This window comes from Xenopus laevis, chromosome 1L (genome assembly GCF_017654675.1).
Source record: "Xenopus laevis strain J_2021 chromosome 1L, Xenopus_laevis_v10.1, whole genome shotgun sequence".
NCBI lineage: Eukaryota > Metazoa > Chordata > Amphibia > Anura > Pipidae > Xenopus > Xenopus laevis.
In genome coordinates, this window is record NC_054371.1 from 31,706,738 (window position 1) to 31,727,850 (window position 21,113).

Genomic DNA, 21,113 nt, shown 5'->3' on the forward strand with positions numbered 1-21,113 from the left:
ACCTCTGGTTCCAAGACAGGGAATGTAACCCACATTGGTCGGCCAATTTTCAACCAGCTCAACACACGGATTACCGCTAGTCATGAGCAAATTTTTTCACCAAGATTCGCATCGAAAATTACACCCATATCCTCCAATGGGTGGAGAAATTTGTCGCACGTCAAATAAAAATTCAACGCATTTCTGCTAATTTTCGCCATTCTGCAAAATTTGGTGAAGCAAAATGGGTCCGATTCGCCCATCACTAATCACCGTGGGTTAGGGGTCAACCTGCACATTGCTAGCTCTGGTTAGACTTTTTCAGAGATCTAGAGAAAAAAACATTGGCAGACCAGTCAATCCATATTTATTCCACCAGTGGGGCGGCACATGGATAGGCTGGAGGATTTAGAGGCATGGGGGGGAAAAAACAACTCTGCAATGCTGGTTTAGCCATTCCGCCATAGTTTCAAGTGTATCTTTGACAGTAAACAGGTTTTCACACAAAATCTCAACCTAAATGACCTTCAAACTTCAGGATTTCAGGAGTATGTGGGAGGACAAACAGCTTTCACACTTCAGTTAATCCCAAATGCCCCAGTATTCTCACTTGTCAAAGATTTTACCTCAGGGTCTGTAAAAATAGGCTTCATTTTATTAACAGGAAAGAAAGGTAAAAATATATAATGTTACTTAAAGGGATTCTGTCATGATTTTTATGGTGTCGTTTTTATTTCTAAATTACACTGTTTACACTGCAAACTATTCACTCTACCATGAAAAATTTCATTTGTGAACCAAGTATATATTTTTTTAGTTGTAATATTGGTGTGTAGGAGCCATCTCCTGTCATTTTGCCTGGTCATGTGCTTTCAGAAAGAGCCAGTGCTGAACTATCGAACTGCTTTCTTACAGGCTATTGTTTCTCCTACTCAATGTAACTGAAGGAGTCGCAGTGGGACCTGGATTTTTACAACTGAGTGCTGTTTTTATATCTACCAGGAAACTGTCTGGTTGCCTCCCCATTGTTCTGTTGTTACGGCAGAGACACACAGTCAGATTTGGGGAGATTAATCGCCCGGCGACAAATCTCATCTTCTTTGGGGCAACTAATCTCCCCGAACTGCCTTCCCGCCGGCTATGTAAATTGCCGGTGGGATGGCACTCGGATCACTTTGTTTTTGCCTCACGAGGAAACTCCAAGTGCCATCCTGCTGTCAATTTACATTTGGCGGGAAGGCAACTAATCTCCCCGAAGAGATTTGTCACCGGGTGACTAATCTCCTCGAATCTGAGCATGTGTCTCTTCACTTAGGCTGCTGGGGGGGGGGGGGAAGGGGTGATATCACTCCAACTTGCAGTACAGCAGTAAAGAGTGACTGACGTTTATCAGAGCACAAATCACATGACTGAGGGCAGCTGGGAAACTGACAATATGTCTACCCATGTCAGATTTCAAAATTAAATATAAAAAAATCCATTTGCTCTTTTGGGAAACGGACTTCAGTGCAGTAGTCTGCTTTAGCAGCACAATTAACTAATGTGTTTTTTGGGGGGGGGAATTTTTTTTTTACCCAAGCCAGTATCCATTTAAATGTAGAAAAGATGGAAATCCTAATGCCGCCTCCCCCAGGAACTAACTTTACTATCCCCCACAGCCACAGCCTGGGGTCCAATCCCGCCACAGTTCAGAAATAATTTTTCTGGAGCCTTTTCCTGTGGCTCCACTTCTGGGTCGGCAGATAACGCAGAGATTTAGCAAACTACGCCAGTAAGACGCTGCATATGAACAGCAGGAGCCACTGACAGACTTCACTGAAACAGCCCACACAGGGGCTCTGCTCACCGCACATATCCCTGCGCCAACGTGACGTCAAATGATAGAACTTCCAAGCAGCAGCCAACGCCCCCTGGCGTCGCGTACAGCAGTGTTTGGTAGGCTTAATAAGCACTCGCCAATGAAGAAAGTTTGTCCCTCTTTTGACGCCATAGAATTACCGCGGTTGCCATGGCAATAAAGACGTTTTTCTTTTGGCGTTCTGGGTAAATGCGCTGGCCTCGGCTCTCCTGTTGCTGACACGGGTACGAGCGAGGGTGAGTATTAGATTAGATTTTCACTGGGATATTAGGCGACCATATTCCACAATAACAACGCTTTTAGAGTTTCTAGTGGAGAACTGTGGCCTGGGCTGTGTGTTGTGAGAGCAGAGCCTGTCTATTACTGAGCATAGGAATGACATGTCCCTTATAGTTTCTACTGTTGTACAGGTCCTAGTTAGAAGCCTGGGCTGTGGGGTGGTTACATTATGTTCAACCTGCAGCTCCTCTTATTGAACTACACACAGCAGGAGGGCTGCAGCTTGGATGTGCCTGATATATGTTGTTCATCTTCGACTTTACTTTTAGTATCCTGTAGAAAGTGGTTGTTTGTGTTTTTCTTAGTTATTTAGCGTTTTATTTAGCAGCTCTCTAGTGCAATCTCATTAATCCAGTTGCTAGGGTTCAAATTCCCCTAGCAACCATGCCTTGCTTTGAATAAGAGACTGGAATATGAATAGGAGAGGACTGAATAGAAAGATGAGTAATAAAGCAGCAATGATTGTAAGCTCTTTTGCACAGGGCCTTCCTTTTGTACCTGTATTGGTTGTGATGTATGTAACTCCATATGTTCTACTTATGTAATTCATGTGATTTGGTTGTATAAACACATTTACTTTACAGCGCTGCAAAATATGTTGGTTCTCTATAAATACATGTTAATAATGATAATAATAACAATACACGTGTAGCCTTACAGAACATTTGTTTTCTTTAGATGGGGTCAGTGCAGTGTCGGACTGGGGCACCAGGGGCCCACCCAAAAATCTTAGACCAGGGGCCCACTAAAAGCCTTAGATCAGGGGCCCACTCTCAGCACTATTATAATTCCTCTCCTCGCGCAACCTCTATTCGCAAGTCTCTTTTCCTTACATGGTATAATCTATTATTCAATCTATTTAGTCTCTTTGTTCTCATAGAAATAGGTAATGGCCATGGAATAGGCCACATGTTTTGAAGCAGGAGGGCCCACCGGGAGTTTTCCTGGTATCCCTATGGGCCAGTCCGTCACTGGGTCAGTGACCCCCGTTTGAAAGCTGTAAAGAGTCAGAAGAAAAAGAAGAAGGCAAATGATTTGAAAACTATAAAAGATAAATAATGAAGACCAACTGAAAAGTTGTCGATTTGGCCATTCTATAACATGCTAAAAATTAACTTAAAAGTGAACCACCCCTTTAATATAAATATAATACTTTGAATATGATGGGGAGCTGGCAGTATTGCCCACAATAATGGGCATTGCTAAACTGGCCAGAGTCCTCTTGTACTTTGGGTACAGCTGCCCTTGTAATCTACCACTTGTTGTTGGGTTTTAACTAGAGATGCACCGAATCTCCATTCAGCTGAACCCCTGAATCCTTCGCGAAAGATTCGGCCAAATACCAAACCAAATCCTAATTTGCATATCATAGGGGTGGGAGGGGGAAAATCGTTTTTACTTCCTTGTTTTGTGACAAAAAGTCATGCAATTTCCCTTCCCGCCCCTAATTTGCATATGCAAATTTGAATTTGATCCAGCCAAATCCATCTGAAAAAAAATCTTGGCTGAATCCCAAACCGAATCCTGGATTTGGTGAAACCCTAGTTTTAACCAGTTGGCAGCTGCCCCTTCCAGGCGATAGAACCTTAATGATACTGGGATGGGCCTGTCCAACTGCTTTCACCATTTATCTACAATGCATCTCCATGACCTCGTGCCAAAACATTGAAATCCAACAAAGATGGATGCAGGCTAGAATTGCACCTCAGGGTATCTGTGGGCTTGCATGGAAACTGCACGGGAAAAACAAACTACTTTACATGAAAACTGCCTGCAATCATATGCACAAACATATGCTTAAAGGGGTTATTTACCTTTATTTTTAACATTTTCCATAGTGTAGAGGGTGATATTCTGAGACAATTTGCAATTGGTTATCATATTTTTGTTATTATCTGTAGATTTGGGTTATTTAGCTTTTTCTTCAGCAGCTCTCCAGTTCGGAATTTCAGCAACACTATGGTAGATAGGGTCCAAATTACCCAAGCAAACAGACATTGACTTGAATGAGTCTCCGCATATAAATAAGCGAAAATGCCCTTTTAACAGTGTCCAAGCCCCTAATTCAACCCATATATGTAATTTTGCCGGTACTTTTAGAATACTCTAAGGAAAATTAGGACATTAATCCCTGATGACCAGTTTTGTCATTGTTTTTAGGACACATTCATAACACCTTGACAGTAATATGCCCCAGCTCACTCATTATGCACATGAGTATAATGTTAGATTGGGGGATGTAACACATGTGCCCAAACATGGCCGCCCTCACTAGGATCTCCCTCCCGGTGCAGGCAGCATAGAGCTTGCAATAGGGGGTTTTCTTGCTAAAATATTTTTGTGTTCTCCAACCAGAGTGTAGGCTCTATTAGGTTGCATCACCAATGGGGAAACAACATTTGCATTAAAGTTATTTGTACAGTATGTGTATTTGGAATTGAATCTGTCCATTCTTTTTTGCACTGCTGGTTCTGGCTCTCAGCACTTTCTGTCTGGAACTGGAGTGTTACTGTGTTACATTATATGGGTTGGTTAAAGCGCTATATAGTAGCTACCATTGTATCCCTAGTTATTAGGGTAGGACTTCATGGATGTTTTTGGCGCAATCCAACTCGCTGCAACAAAACACCGGCGTCAGATTGGATGCAACGGATATAAGGTAAGTGAATGCATTGTCGGATGTTGTTGCACCATTGAACCGATGCGACACGACTGTCGGATGCAGACGCTGTGTCTGCATCCAACAGTCGCGTCGGATCAACGATGCAACGTCATCTGACATTTCCATTACTTACCTTATTTCCGTCACATCCGATTTGACGCCAGGGTTTTGTTGCAGCGTGTCGGATCGAGCCGAAAACGTCCCTAAAAGGGATACTGTCATGGGAAAAATGTTTTTTTTTTTTTCCAAAACACATCAGTTAATAGTGCTGCTCCAGCAGACTTCTTCACTGAAATCCATTTCTCAAAAGAGCAAACTGTTTTTTTTTACATTTAATTTTGTAATCTGACATGAGGCTAGACATATTGTCAGTTTCCCAGCTGCCCCCAGTCATGTGACTTGTGCTCTGTTAAACTGCAGTCACTCTTTACTGCTATACTGCAAGTTGGAGTGATATCACCCCCCCCCCTAACAAAAGAACAATAGGAAGCAGCTCACTAACACAAGATAACAGCTGCCTGGTAGATCTAAGAACAGCACTCAATAGTAAAATCCAGGTTCTACTGAGTCTCCTTCAGTTACATCGAGTAGGAGAAACAGCAATCTGCCAGAAAGCAGTTCCATCCTAAAGTGCTGACTCTTTCTGAAAGCACATGACCAGGCAAAATGACCTGAGATGGAGCCTACACACCAATATTACAATTAAAAAAAAATACACTTGCTGGTTCAGGAATTAAATTTTATATGGTAGAGTAAATTATTTGCAGTGTAATTTAGAAATAAAAACTACATCATAAAAATCACGACAGAATCCCTTTAACTTATAGCCATTGTTTCTCCATTTTATTTACCTATGCCATTTTCTTTGGTTTTCAGATATTAAAATGTTCTGACTGAAGAATGTCTTCATCATCTAGAGGTGGGATTAGGTCTGCCTCCCAAAGAACCAAAGCTACACCCCCTCCTTCTATTCCAAGCTCTACAAATAGAGCTAGTTCAAGCCATCCAAGACCAAGCGACAAGCTAAATCCTAAAACAATAGACCCCGTAAGTTGTTTTCATTTTTAAACTTTATTCATATCAAATGTTGTAAAACCATGCCCTATGTTTGGGGTTTGGTAAACTGAAGATGATTGCAAATGATATATTAGAGAGACCAGAATGTAATAAAGTCCCTGTACAGTGTTTCCTAGGAATGTAACATTCATACCATAACTAAATGGGTAAGTGTTAGTTAACTATAGAGGATGTTTAATAAACCTGTTCCATAACAATCATTTTGTTTTATTTGATATTTAATGTTTTATTCCTAAATTCCTCAACCCAATGGTTTTCTCTCTGTCTCGCTCATACTGTGATATCCCCATCTTTATTAATCCTAGTACAAGTCTGCAAATTGAAACACCCAACACACCCAGCAAAATGTTGTTTGCAGTAGTATAGAAATAATGCAGAGGTAACATATTAAAAAGTAATTCATATCATATAGGGGTGGTTCACCTTTAAGTTAACTTTCAGTATGTTATAGAATGTCTAATTCTAAGCAACTTTTTTATTATTTGCCTTTTTCCAGCTTTCAAATGGGGGTCGCTGACCCCATCTGAGAACAAATGTTCTGTAAGGCTACAAATGTATATAGTTATTGTTACTTTTTATTACTGATATTTTTATTCAGGTCCTTGCCTATTCATATTCCAGCCTCTTATTCAAATCAATGCCTGGTTGCATGGTAATTTGGACCCTAGCAACCAAATTGCAAAACATTAAAAACTGGAGAGCTGCTGAATAAAAAGCTAAATAACTTAAAAAACACAAATAATAAACAATGACAACCATTTGCAAATTGTTTCAGAACTCTACATCATACTAAAAGTTTATTTAAAGGTGTACAACCCCTTTAGACTATAAAATCTATTTGTGACACAGGTTTATGGCACCTCCTCTATTTTCCGTACTTGCTTATTACTATGATAACCATTCATTTTCCATATGTTTTGTTCTCTTCCAAATCAAAACAGTGGACTGTCCCTTATATTAAACCTTTTCTTTTTAGTTTGCAGAACCTCGACGATCTCCGTCTGCCTTTTCTGCGGTGTATTCTAGAGGGGGGATACCGTGCAGGTAAATTTATAGCATATTGTTATTTGAAGGGATTGAAATCACTTGCATTTAGGATAGAGGTGTCCACCATCCTTTAACACTGCATTCCTTCATAATTTTGAGAGCAGGAATTGTCTCAGACTCATAATTTATTTGCATATTCCTGGAATCCAAGTTAGTTAACCTTTTTAATATGATGTAGAGAGGGATATCCTGAGACAATTTGTCATTGGTTTTCATTTTTTATTATTTCTGGTTCGTTAGTTATTTAGCTTTTTATTCAGCAGCTCTCCAGTTTGCAATACTAGCAATATGGTTGGTAGGGTCTACATTACCCTAGCAACCATGCACTGATTTGAATGAGTGGCTGGAATATTAGTAGGAGAGGGCCTGAAAAGAAAGACAAGTTATAAAATGTAACAATAAATGTGTAGCCTTAAGGTGCATTTGTTTTTTAGATCGGGTCAGTGGCCCCCATTTGAAAGCTGGAAAGACTTGAAAGAAAAAGGCAAATAATGAAAAAACTATAGAAAAGAAAAAATGAAGACCAGTTGAAAAGTTGTTTAGAATTGGTCAATTCTCCTACAAAAAGTTAACTTAAAGGTGAACCACCCCTGTAATGCTTGCCCTGATATACAGTGTAGTTATTAATTTATTTTGGGATTATGTCTTTTTTTCATTTATTAGGAAGGGGGGCATGGCTGCCCGAATGCCTTTTTTAAATGGTCTCCATGTTTAAAGGAGAATTCAACCGTTAACTAAAAGAAACCCTATCCCCCTATCCTACAAAGACCCCCCTCCCTGCTCCCACCCAGCCTAGCTGCCCCCCCCCCCCAGGGAAATGCCCCTATGTTTTACTTACCCCTCGGTGCAGATTCAGCGATCGCAGTACACGGCAGCCATCTTCCGGGTCTTATTCTTGCTCCAACTGCGCATGCGCTGCTTCGTCGGTCTCAGTCTCAGATTACGAAGACCCGGAAGATGGATGCAATCCCTGAAGCTGCACCGAGGGGTAAGTAAAACGTTAGGGGTATTTCCCCGAGGGGAGCAGCTAGGCTGCGGGGGAGGAGGGAGGGAGGTTGGGTCTTTTTTTAGTTGACGGTTAAATTCTCCTTTAAGAGGGCAACTATCATGAAAATGGAAATTTATATAAGCTTCATCATACTGAAATAAGAAACCATTTAAATATTCTGCATCATTTCTGAAATAATCAAGTTTATCTTCACTATTCCTCTCTCAGCATCTGTTTCTCTTCATTCTCTCTTCATGCAGCAGTTGAGTGTCAGATATTCATTGACGGTTAACTCCAATATATCTTATAGGGGGGCTTCCTTTCCTAGATGTATTAGAGCTCACTCAAATAACTGATTCCAGTACAAACAAAATCTAAAAAATAACTGTCTTTTGCACAAATCCTGTAGAGAGACAGGATTTCTGGTGATTTTAATAGAACGAGCTCTAATAAATCTTCTAGTAAAAAGGAGCCCCTCTATAAGATACATTGGATCTAACTGTCAATGAATATCTGATTGACCCTAGAAACTGGGCAAAAGAATACTATAGGCACATAACCCATTTCAATGGTTTACCTAAAGGGCATCTTTGCCTTACAGTATGCAATGTTACAGTATGCTACAGTATGTTTTGTACTGCTGCTGTTGTTTCAGGCTGGTTCATGGCTCGGTAAAACACAACTTGCAATGGGAACGTCTTCCGGAAACTATTCCATTCGATCCTTTGCTCATCACCTTGGCTGAGGTAAATCAGATATCTTTCATTTTGAACCGTTATTTTTTGGCAAGTTTAATAAATGACTTCAAATTCATAGTATTGCATCCCTGGTTGAATGTCTGACTGGTGACCTCTTTGAAAATGGTAAATAACTTATTTAAATGATTCTTCCATCAGTGATGTAACATAACTCTGAGAACAGTTGTGTGCCACAAAAATACTCAAAATACTCTCACTGTTGTTCTATTGTGTTTTCTTCCTACTTTTGAAGGCTCATTACACTTTAACATTCTCCAGCTGTGTTGTGTTTAGTGCAGTGGCTACCTTTTCTGATTTATTTATATAGATTTATTTATATATCCTCACTCTGATTAGGCTATGATAAAACAAAAAACATTATTAAAACACAATTAATATTTAAGCAACAGATAGTTTATCTCATATTAAGTGGCATATTAAAGAATTTTACCAAACTGGTATAAATATTTAAGTAAATATTGCCCTTTTACATCTCTTGCCTTGAACCACCATTTTGTGCTGCCTCAGAGATCACCTGACCAGAAATACTACAACTCTAACTGCAACAGGAAGAAGTGTTAAAGTAAAAGACAGAACTGTCTGTTCATTGGCTCATGTGACCTAACATGTATGGTTTGTTTAGTATGTTTGTGTGCACTGTGAATCCTATGATCCTAGCGGGCGGCCCTTATTTTTTAAAATTTTCTCTTTATAATTACCCAATGGCACATACTACTAAAAAAGTATATTATTATGAAAATAGTTTATTTATGTGAAGCAGGGTTTTACACATAAGCTGTTTTATGCAATATCTTTTTATAGAGACCGACATTGTTCGGGGGGGTATAGTTTTCCTTTAAGCTATAAATAACAATACCGATATATGAGCATTGAAGCTTATGTCACTACTGACTCGTCAAGAGAATGTAATAACTCTAACTAGGCTGTATGCTGCCACCTCCATGCTAGTTTGGATGGGGTTCTTCAGCTTAAAAGCCTTACCCTTCTTCCTCCGTGCATAACAATGATCATTATGGCCATTTTTGTTTCACCTGACCAAAGGCTAGGTCTTAGTCGTCTTACTTGCACAATTGCCTTTCAGACCATGGCGATGAAGTACTGTCTTAATGGTGGATGTTGATACTTTGGTACCTAATGCCTCCATCTCTTTTACCAGTTCCTTTCTTGCTATCCTGGGTTCAACTAACCCTTTCAAAGGAAAGTTCATTCATCCCTGAAAATGAAGTTGAGCCTCCTACCTAAACCATACAGTGCCTCTGTGGTCCCGAAATGTTATAATTGCTTGTAAAGATGATTGAAGGAACTTCAGCTTTTTGGAAATTGTTCCTATGTAGGTTCTAGACTTTTGTTGTCTTAGCTCAGTTGCATGGATTTTCCAGTGGTATCAAGAGAGAACAAGAAAGTGGTAGATCCTTAAATACAGTAGCAGGTTCGTTCCCCTTCAGTAATGAATCAGGTGCTTCTACAATTCCTAATATCACATTATATTTTATAGTTTAAAAAGAGGCGGTAAGCATGGTGTATGTATAATTTCACCCATAGGAAAGCCAATAAATTAAAGCTATTACTCTGAAATGATGTCATAGCAATAAAGTAGATACTTTTCTTGACTTAATACCGGCATTGTATGGAAAAATAACACATTATAATAAAAATAATGTGAACATATTTAGCATAGGTGTATGTAGACTTTAGGACACAGCTGTAACTGGTTGTTGGGTAATTGACACCCTAGCAACCAGATAACAGTTTAAATTCCAAACTGGAGAGCTGCAGAATATAAATAATTCAAAACACAAAATGTAATTGTTTTTTTTTTTTTTAAAAAGGCAGTTACATGGTGAATGTCTCCTTTACTTAAACAAGACTTCGAGAAAGTTTTTGTCCCAAAGTATTTTTGCAAATCATAGAAGGAAGGAGTGCTGGGATTAGCATTTATTTGAAATAATACCACAACATATTTTTCACACGTTCAAACTGCATAATGATCCATCAATATGTAGCCACAGACTGTTTCACATGTCAGTAAGAAGTTCATTGTGATTATTGTGTGTTTCATAATTGTACAACTAGCCGCAGATTAATCCAGTTCTATCAGAATCATTTTATTTCTCAGCCAAAGATTTTCAGGTCTGATTAAAGCGCCATTCAAGTTTGTCTACAAAGGTGTTCTATATAACAAATTAACTTTGCATTCAATTAGTTTATTTGATTTTTTAAAAGACTATCAATATGGAAAGTGTTTTTGAATCAGAAAGCTTTGTAATATGATTAAAAGTAATAAAAAAAATCTTGAATGCAACCAATCTGATACCTTGGGCTTTTCTGTTGCTGTGATCAAACTTCCAATCTCCCTCTTCAACAAATAATCAAAATGCCCACTGATAACTGTCAGCCCTTATATATATTTCTTGGTGATACTTTCTGGCAGGCTGCTATTTCTCCTATTTAATGTAACTGAATCGGTCTCAGTGGGACTTTTACTATTGAGTGCTGTTCTTAGATCTTCCAGGGAGCTGTTATCTTGTATTAGGGAGCTGCTATCTTGTTACCTTCCCATTGTTCTGTTGTTAGGCTGCTTGGGGGAAAGGGAGGGGGGTGATATAACTCCAACTTGCAGTACAGCAGTAAAGAGTGACTGACGTTTATCAGAGCACAAGTCACATGACTGGGGGCAGCTGGGAAACTGACAAATATGTCTAGCCCCATGTCAGATTTCAAAATTGAATAACACGAAATTTGTTCAGTGCAGAATTCTGCTGGAGCAGCACTATTAACTAATGCGTTTTGAAAAAAACATGTTTTCCCATGACAGTATCCCTTTAAGCTACCAAAAAAATGCCTTACCCTAAACAAAACAGGGATTGTTTGTCCATATATTGCAATATAATACACAAAAGCCATGAATATCTTCTATATCTTATATCCTTCTAAACGTACTGAGTTCTGATGTCATGAGTTATAAACGGTGAGTTCTGGCACATGACTCACTAAAATTTGTGTATCGTTATAAAGTACCCCCAGTTGCAAAATATGAGGATATTAGAAGTTACCTCGGAATTCCATGACCTGTATAAAAACACTCAGCCTTCAGCCTTGTGTTTTTATATGGTCATGAAACTCCTCGGTAACTTGTAATATCCTTATATTTTACAAGAGGGGGTACTTTATTCACTATATATTTAAGCTGGCCAACTACGTCATCCCCGGTGTGGCCAGTCCTACACTCAACTTTCATCTGATTCATTAAGAATTCAATGGCTTCATTATACAATTTACACAGGGACTAAGTTTTACCTGTAACTTGATTGCTGCTTTCAAGTTTAAAACTCCACAAACTTGGTTGCACTTTTATTGGCCACCAGTGGGATCACCTGGCTATATGTAATAAGACTTAACACTATAATATATACAGATCTAGGATCCGTTACCCAGAAACCCGTTTTTAAAAATGATTTCTTTTCGCTGTAATAATAAAACAGTAGCTCGTACTTGATCCCAACTAAGATATAATTAATCCTTATTGGAAGCAAAACAATCCTACTGGGTTTATTTAATGTTTCAATTATATTTTGGTAGACTTAAGTTATGGAAATGAATAAAAGACCCTTTATCTGGAAAACCCACGGGTCCCGGAGCATTCTGGATAACAGGTCTCACACCTGTAGAAAGAACCAGAATGCATACCTAGAACTTTGCTAATTATGGACTTATAGTGGACTTATAATTTTTGCTTCAGAATCATAACCATGAATCCTAGTATTAATTCTCTGTTTATAAATATTGACCAGATTAGGGAAAAAAAGCAATATTTTTTTTTCTACCTAAAAGTGAACTCTTGTTATGAACTGTACACAGGCCAAAACTGGCTATACTTCTAAACTAAAAGTGATGTCACCAGTTATAATCGTAGCTTAGTGATGTCATTTCTGTCACATGACTCACTGAAACTTTTGTATTATAAGAAATAACGTACCCCCTGTTGCAAAATATGAGGATATTGGAAGTCACCTCGGATTCCATGACCTGTAAAAAAAAAAAAAAAAAAAAAGTACTCGACCTTTAACATGTTTTTATATGGTCACGGAACTCCTCGAACTTTATTCACTATATTAAATCCTATACCATCAAGCTTCTTCTTATAGAGAAGTGGCCAGGCTGCAGATTGAAGAGTAGAAATTGTATTTGAAAACTTGGTTAAGTGGAATATTTTCCTGCAGGGGCTTAAAGAAACGAGGCATCCCTACACTTTTGTTTCTCAAGAAGGATTTAAGGAGTTACTAATGGTTCCCGGAGCTAAAGAAAAAGTCCTACCAATTTTACCGAAAGTGACAGCTGCGCTTAAAGGTGCATTGGTATGTATCCTCTCCAACAACAATCCTCTATAACCCTGCTTTGCTGCAGTTTGCTTAAGGAGCTGCTCTACATTGATATGGGTTAGAAGAAGAACACAACTCGTTTATTAGGCACTTCGTATTTTGTGGCACTTGCTAGTGCTGTCTTCATATTGTGTTTGGAGAGCTTATGCCCTTATCTTCCTGGATGCCCAACATACATCTACTTTTACAAAATTATAATTTTTTTTATTTTAAAGGAACGGTTCAGTGTAAAATAAAAACTGGGTAAACAGATAGGCGGTGCAAAATAAAAAAAAAATGTTTCTAATATAGTTAGTTAGGCAAAAATTTAATGTATAAAGGCTGGAGTGACTGGATAGTAACATAGTTAAATTGGGTTGAAAAAAGACAAAGTCCATCAAGTTCAACCCCTCCAAATGAAAACCCAGCATCCATACAGACACCTCTCTCTACTTTTAATTAAATTATATATACCCATACCTATACTAACTATAGAGCTTAGTATCACAATAGCCTTTGATATTATGTCTGTCCCAGAAATCATCCAAATCATTCTTAAAGGCATTAACTGAATCAGCATCACAACATCACCCGGCAGTGCATTCCACAACCTCGCTGTCCTCACTGTGAAGAACCTCCTACGTTGCTTCAAATGAAAGTTCTTTTCTTCTAGTCTAAAGGGGTGGCCTCTGGTACGGTGATCCACTTTATGGGTAAAAGATCCACTTTATGTCTGGATGTCTAACATAATAGCCAGAACACTACTTCCTGCGAGTCAGTCAGTGACTTGAAGGGGGGCCACATGGGACATAACTTTTCAGTGAGTTTGCAATTAATACTTATCATGCAGTTCAGATTCAAAAGCAACAGTTATTATGACCCATGTGGCCCCCCCTCATGTCACTGATTGGTTACTGCCTGGTAACCAATAAGTGGAAACCAAGAGAGCTGAAAAGCAGGAAGTAGTGTTCTGGTTATTATGTTAGACATCCAGTCACTCCAGCCTTTATACATTACATTTTTGGCTAACTAACTATTAAACATTTTTTTATTTTGCACAGCCTATCTATTTACCCAGTTTTTATTTTATACCGAACAGCTATCATTAATAGCCAACTCTGCATGGCCTTTATCTAACCTTCTAACAGGCACTCTGTTACTAATTTCTTTTATGCATATTACATTAGTTCTCTGCGGGGTTCTGTTAAAAAGTACTTCTTGACCTGATACAGCATTTTCCCATTGCAGTGGTGTGATGCAGCCTACAACTGCTGCTCTCTGACAGAAAGTAGAGATGCCGTAACAGTATATCCTATTTATTCTATACAATAGAAAGGACCAAAGAGTTCTGAGTGGTTGCTTTTTCATATTTCTGTAATTTCAACATAATAGTTCTTATACATTGTGTCTTGCATATCCCTGCCTCTGTAAATTGTAACACTTGTTGAAAAGACCCTAATTACCTGCCGTACTGGGTATTGGTTTATCTGCATGTCCATTATTATGTACCCTTCTGTGAAATGCTGCAGAATATGTTGGCATTCCATAAATAAATGTAACAATTATAATAATATAGATATCACATTAATGCCAACCCTTGTTTGGATTTTTAGTTTCGCAAAACTACAGTTTTGTGTTTTTGGGTACAAATACAAAGCTTAGATAAGTAATGATATTGTTACTTTAATGTTGTACTTGTACATAAAGTATAGAGGCAGATAACAAAATATTGAACTAAGTAATCCAGAGGGATTCCCTGCAGATTGATTATAACGAACACTGACTTAGTCCGGACAGAACATGTTAAATGATACATTTATGAAAGTATTTACTCTTGGATAAATGTGTCCATTCATTAGAATGTGAAATCTGTTGAACTTCATTTTGTGCTGTGGAGTGTTAGCGCTCAGAAGCTCTAACATCTATAGAAGTGTTAAGGCCAGGGAAAATAATGATCATTGTGTAATGCAAGTTAATTTTGTTTTCAGCAAACATAATTTTTCAGGGTGATGATGCACATACCAAGTAATCAAACACATGGGGACAAATCCACTAAAGGGCACATTTTCGCCAGCGAATGCTCCGCCACACTTCGCGCCACGTTTCCAGGCGTAAATTCGTTACTACTATGCTAATTTACTAAAATGCAAAGTTGCTGCTGAACAGCAGCTGAACACTGGTCAAAGTTTCGCTAGTTAATTGGTCAGCGTGAGATTTCATAGCGAACTTTCACTAGGGTTCAAGTTCTATCTACCGAAACTTTGTTAGTACTCTTGCGCTTAGGTCCATTTGAATAGGGCCGGTAAATATAGGTTTATATATGTGTCTTTATTAGAGATGTTGGTGCAAATACTAGAAGTGGCCACTTATTATTACACATGTCCAAGGAAACAAAATAAAGTTTAAAGAGATCCTCTAATACCCTAGACATGAGCCCACCCTTAAACAAATGTGGCATGCCCCTCAAATTGGTTAAAAAAAAATGAACACAAAAATCTTTTATAGTTAGGACTTTTGAAGACAATCCCACTTTAAAAAAAAATTCAAAAACGCACGTGTTTTTTACAACTTTTAATGAATTTCTGGCATACAGGATATGGTGTCACTGACATAAGATTGAGGAGGATGTAGCTTCATCTTATCAGGTGGCGAAGGAAACTCTGGCAAAAGAGGCAACGTTCAGTAAAATTCGCACTTTAGTGAATTTGCGGAGTAACGATAGCTCGCCTGGCGATAGGGCGCAAAACTAAGCTAGCGATGGTCTCTTTCGCTAGCGAATTGTCATCTACACCTGTTAGTAAATTGGCGATGTCCCTGCGGATGAGATTTCTGGCGAATTTTCGCTAGCAACGGCCACTTCGCCCTTTAGTAAATCTGCCCATGGTGGGGTGGGCAAGTAAACCCTGGGATTGGGAACAATGTATGACGAGGCTTTGCATGGTGGGTGGTGATGGGGTGCTCTAGCCTAACATATTGTGGAGTAGACAAATCATGAGATTCCTGGCTTGAAACTGATTCTATAACATTGTAAAAACACACGGATACAAAGAACTGTTGTATTAATGGGTCAGTTTATAATGTGAAACCTTAACCTCCTGCTGTGTTTGTCTTTTATTGCTAGGTTCATTCGGATGGCAGTGTGTTTGAAAGAGGTTTGAATGCGTTGGTACAGTTAAGCTCAGTTGTTGGACCATCACTAAATATTCACCTGAAGCAACTTCTTACCAGCGTATGTATAAAATGCTCCTTTTCTTGTGATTTAGCGTTTTAGCCATTTGTTTCACCACGTTTTGTCACCTGCTGCCACATGCAATGCAGTTTCTAGAGAAGCATTTTATATACTATACTGCAGTGATCCCCAACCAGTATCTCGCGAGCAACATGTTACTCACCAACCCATTGGATGTTGCTCCCAGTAACCTCAAAGCAGGTGCTTATTTTTGAATTCCAGGCTTGGAGGCAAGTTTTTGTTGTATAAAAACTACGGATGCAGCGAATCCAGGACTGAACCCTAATTTGCATATGGAGGGAAATTGCTTGACTTTTTGTCACAAAACAAGGAAGTAAAAAATGTTTTCCCTTTCCCACCCCCAATTTGCATATGCAAATTAGGATTTGGTTCGGTATTCAGCCAAATCTTTCGCGAAGGATTCCAGGGGGTTCCGCCGAATCCAAAAAAGTGGATTCGGTGCATCCCTAATAAAAACCAGGTGTACTGTCAAACAGAACCTCCTGTAGGCTGCCAGTCCACATAGGTGCCACCAAATAGCCAATCACAGCCCTTTTTTTTTTTTTTTTTGCACTCCTGTGTTGCTCCCCAACTATTTTTATTTTTGAATGTGGCTCACGGGTAAAAAGGTTTGGGGACCCCTGCTATACTGTAAGGTAATAGTATAATTAGCCCCACCCCCATGCTATACAAACTGTTTCAGGGGATTTTCACTTCAAAACACACACAGCCACCTGGCAAGCATTTGAACTAGCGCTTTTAGTTGGACCATTTTGTGTGACTTAGTACCGCCCCCAGGCTTCTAGATACTTTTCTTGTTTCTTTATTTCTGGCTAAAATAACGACATTGTGTGCTAGCATTATACATGATTTAGAAAAATCATCCTGGTAATTATTTCATCATCCAGAAAAAAAATCAATTTCCTAAAGCTCATAATATTTCTATTTTTATCCTAAAGACTTCTAATCATGTATTTTTGCACAGCTGAAGCAGTAAAAGAAACATATGGCTGATGAGATAAGCAAAAGAAAGGCAAAATTAAAAATGACTGCTACACATGGTTAATGGAAACTAACAGATTGGATAAGAATAAACCTAAAACATTGTCTTTTAAAAAAATATAGTGTCTTAAATGTTTTAAATTGGGAGTGAAACAATAATACAGTGCTGTTTTATATTCATTCATTTTCTTGTCCAATAGATTTCTAAAAGGTTAATGGAAAAAACCTATAAAGAACAGATCACTGCTGCACTGCAGGAAATGGAACAATATGGAGGAAAGGTATGTATGCTGCATTTATCTCACACAAAGTATCACAAAATACGGCAATGTGAAGGGCTTGAATAATCTAAATCTCCCAATTTTAGAAAAATAGTTTGGAATAGCAGTAATACTGTCATAATGTACTTTGCGAACGAAAATGCCTGCCATAGGGGGATGGTTCACCTTTAAAGGACGACTAACATGAAAAAATTTTATTGTTTTAAAGTAATTAGTATATAATGCAGTGCTTCCCTGCACTAGTAAAACTGATGTGTTTGCTTCAGAAACACTACTATTGTTTATATAAATAAGCTGATGTGTAGCAATGGGGGCAGTCATTCAAAGGAGAAAATGCTCAGCAGATAAACTCTGTAGAACATGATGGTGTTATCTGTTATCCACTATTTAACCTGTGCCATACAGACTTTTTTCAATTTCCTCCATTGCTACACAGCAGTTTGTTTATATGAATTATAGAAGTGTTTCTGAAACAAACAGATCAGTTTTATCAGTACAGGGCAACACATGTTATTTTCTAGGGATGCACGGAATCCACTTTTTTGGATTCGGCCAAACCCCGCGAATCTCTCACGAAAGATTTGGCCGAATACCGAACCGAATCCTGGATTCGGTGCATCCGTATTATTTTCATTACTTTAAAACACTTTCATTTTTTGGTGTTACTGTTCCTTTAAGTTAACTTAACCGCTTTCAAATGAAAGTCACTAACCCCACATAAAAAACAAAGGCTACTTACTTGAGCGGGTATTTCACACGCATATAGTCCCCGAAGCCACTACGGCTCTTTTAGCCTGCCCGTCCAAGACCCTTACGAAACTCCAGAATACTTTGATGAGACAAATCTTAGCTGCTGTACGAACCAATTTTCATATTCCAGTCAGGCATCATTGCATAGTTGTAGGGTAATTTGGTCTCTAGCAACCAGATTGCTGAAATTGCAAACTAGAGAGCTGCTGAATAAAAAGCTAAATAACTAATAAAAAACACATGTAAAAAATGAAAATCTATTGCACACTGTCTCAGAATATCCCTCTCTACATCATACTAAAAAGTTAAGTTAAAGGCGAATATCCTCCTTTAAGCTGGCATGCTGGACAGATTGTTATTGTTCTTCAGTGATGTGTGTGTATGTGCATGTTCGGAGTCAGGGCAAACAGCAGATCCTGATGGTAAAAGGCTGTAGAGGAATGATGGCAATCAATAGCTGTCACCCACTTCAAAAACTGACAGTTAATTACAGGCAGTAAGAATTTTGCTTGTATATACATGGATGCATCTAAGTTTTATGTGTATAAAACATAGATGCACGACTATGAACTAAATGTGTACTAGAGGAAGTTCTTAGTTGTTTTCAAAATAGAATCTGGATACTGTGCCTTCTGTATCTTTCAGGAATGTAACCCTCATAGATGTCTCTAAGTTGCCACATTCAAATATAAAAAGAGTTGGGGAGCAACTGAAGCATAAAAACAGTCCCTGTGGGTGCCAAATAAGGGCTGCAATTGGTTCTTTGGTAGCCCATGATCTGATGATCTCCATAAAGTGCTGTGTAAATGTGTCTGTGCTATTTAATAATAAATAAAATTTGCAAATACTTTTCCAAAAAGAAAGACTAACAGCATGATAACTAGACCTTTGGCGCACACCCAAACATAGTCATCTGCACAAAGAATTCCAGCATGGAGATACGTAGGTACATACTGGAACTCATTTTTGCATTTAATAAAAAGCGTTACAAAATAATTGGGTGTTCCAGACAACACAGGGAATAGCGTGGACTATAGAATGTCTCAAAGATGTTCTATCAGATGTGACAAATGTACTTTACAGTGGATTTGTGATCAGCAACAACCTTCTTTTTTCTGATTTGCTCTTTATTTTTTTTGTAAAGGAAAGCCTTGGAATAATAAAATCAAAAATTCCAACATACTGTTCCACCTGTAACTGAAGAGGCAATGAATACTACAACATTTGGACATGAGGAAATAATACTTTGGACCAATCCGTTGAATTGTGTTGAAATGCGGTCATCGCTAAACGCTGCCAATGACAAAGTGCTCCATCATCAGTAGCTGTAATTATGTTTGGGAGTGACCTTCATATTATTTTAATTTAATGCTAAAAACTGTAAGAATAAAATCTAATATGTTTAATACCAGTTCAGTGGTGTTTGTACATTTAAAAGTGGGGACCAAAAATCGATGTAAAAAATGTATTGTTTTGGTTTTTTTTTTTCATGCATTTTTCTTTCCTAGCAACAGCGATAATTTGAAAAACAATCCTCACACACTCAATTGAATGCAGTCGGGGAAGATGCCCCTTTTATTGTGCCACCAGTAATTCAACGTTTCAGGGGAATCCGGCTTAATTACTGGTGACATAATAATAGGGGCATCTTCCCCGACTGCATTCAATCGAGTGTGTGCGGATCTGTTTTCAAATTATCATCTGTCATTCAGGCCATTACCTCATAACTACAAGACCTGAAACTACAGAAATTTGATAACTCATATTCAGACTATAATTATACATAGAGAGGATCTATTTTCCGGCAGACTTGGGACCTTAGGTTTTCCAGATGAGGGATCTTTCTGTGATCTGGATTACCATCCCTTAAATCTGCTAAAAAAAATGTAAACATTAACTATGGTCTTTATGGTGAATATTAAAGGAGAACTAAACCTCCCCAATAAGAAAGGCCCCTACCTACTACCCTAGATATTCCCCCCTTCCTTCTACCCCTGAAAGTGCCCTTAAAGGAGAAATCAACCTGTGGGGAAAAAAAACCCTGTACCCCGCACCCCAGGTAGACATCCCTCCCTCCTCCACCAGGCTAACGGGGAAGTGTCCCATACTTACCCCTCGGCGCAGATTCTTCCAGTTCTTCCAGTTCCTCGCAAACTGCTCCAGAAAAACCGATCTCTCCTCTTACAGAGGAGACGGAAGCGTGGAACTTCGCAGGAAGAATCTGCACCGAGGTGTAAGTATGGAGTATGGGGCACTTCCCCGGGGGGGGGGGGTAGTTAGCCTGGGGGGAGATGGGAGGGAGGTCTACCTGGGGTGGGGGTTTTTTTCCCCACAGGTTGATTTCTCCTTTAACACAGTACTGCGTATCAGTGCAAAGTAAGCACACTGTTGTTGCTCCAACTCTGCATTCACCAATATGGCATTCACTTAAGGAAGAATACCGAAGAGCAGGAAGATGAGCTCTGCTGCGCTTACTCTGCACCGATACGTGATTACTGTGTTAGGGACACTTTCAGGGGTAAAGAACTATGCAGGGAGGAGGGACTATCTAGTGTAGTATGTAGGGGTTTTTCTTATTGGGGAGTTTTGCTCTCCTTTAAGTGGGGTTATTAATTATAATAACCCCCTTGATAAGATCAAATATTTTTTTTTTATATATACAGTGGTGTGAAAAACTATTTGCCCCCTTCCTGATTTCTTATTCTTTTGTATGTTTGTCACACTTAAATGTTTCTGCTCATCAAAAACCGTTAACTATTAGTCAAAGATAACATAATTGAACACAAAATGCAGTTTTTAAATGAAGGTTTACGTTATTAAGGGAGAAAAAAAACTCCAAATCTAC

The 21,113-nt window shown here is 38.7% G+C and overlaps 1 protein-coding gene across 2 annotated transcripts; it reads left to right on the forward strand.

Moving 5' to 3' along the window:
* Nucleotides 1-1,927: 1,927 nt before the first annotated feature.
* Nucleotides 1,928-19,679, forward strand: pacrgl.L (parkin coregulated like L homeolog). 2 transcript variants are annotated; one of them, XM_018228919.2, is made up of 8 exons: nucleotides 1,928-2,073; nucleotides 5,655-5,825; nucleotides 6,832-6,899; nucleotides 8,546-8,636; nucleotides 12,869-13,003; nucleotides 16,128-16,235; nucleotides 17,438-17,518; nucleotides 19,413-19,679. In XM_018228919.2, exons 2-8 carry the CDS (start codon nucleotides 5,679-5,681, stop codon nucleotides 19,467-19,469), a joined length of 687 nt encoding a protein of 228 aa, XP_018084408.1. In that variant the 5' UTR covers nucleotides 1,928-2,073; nucleotides 5,655-5,678; the 3' UTR covers nucleotides 19,470-19,679. The 2 variants fall into 2 exon arrangements, with proteins under 2 accessions (XP_018084408.1, XP_041444211.1); XM_041588277.1 differs by lacking the exon at nucleotides 12,869-13,003.
* The last annotated feature ends 1,434 nt before the right edge of the window (nucleotides 19,680-21,113 follow it).

Excerpts from the sequence above, each read along its gene's own strand:
- pacrgl.L (XM_018228919.2), top strand. The coding sequence starts at position 5,679 with ATGTCTTCATCATCTAGAGGTGGGATTAGGTCTGCCTCCCAAAGAACC. Across the intron at positions 6,900-8,545 it reads AGAGGGGGGATACCGTGCAG|GCTGGTTCATGGCTCGGTAA; the intron begins GTAAATTTATAG and ends CTGTTGTTTCAG. Across the intron at positions 8,637-12,868 it reads TGCTCATCACCTTGGCTGAG|GGGCTTAAAGAAACGAGGCA; the intron begins GTAAATCAGATA and ends ATTTTCCTGCAG.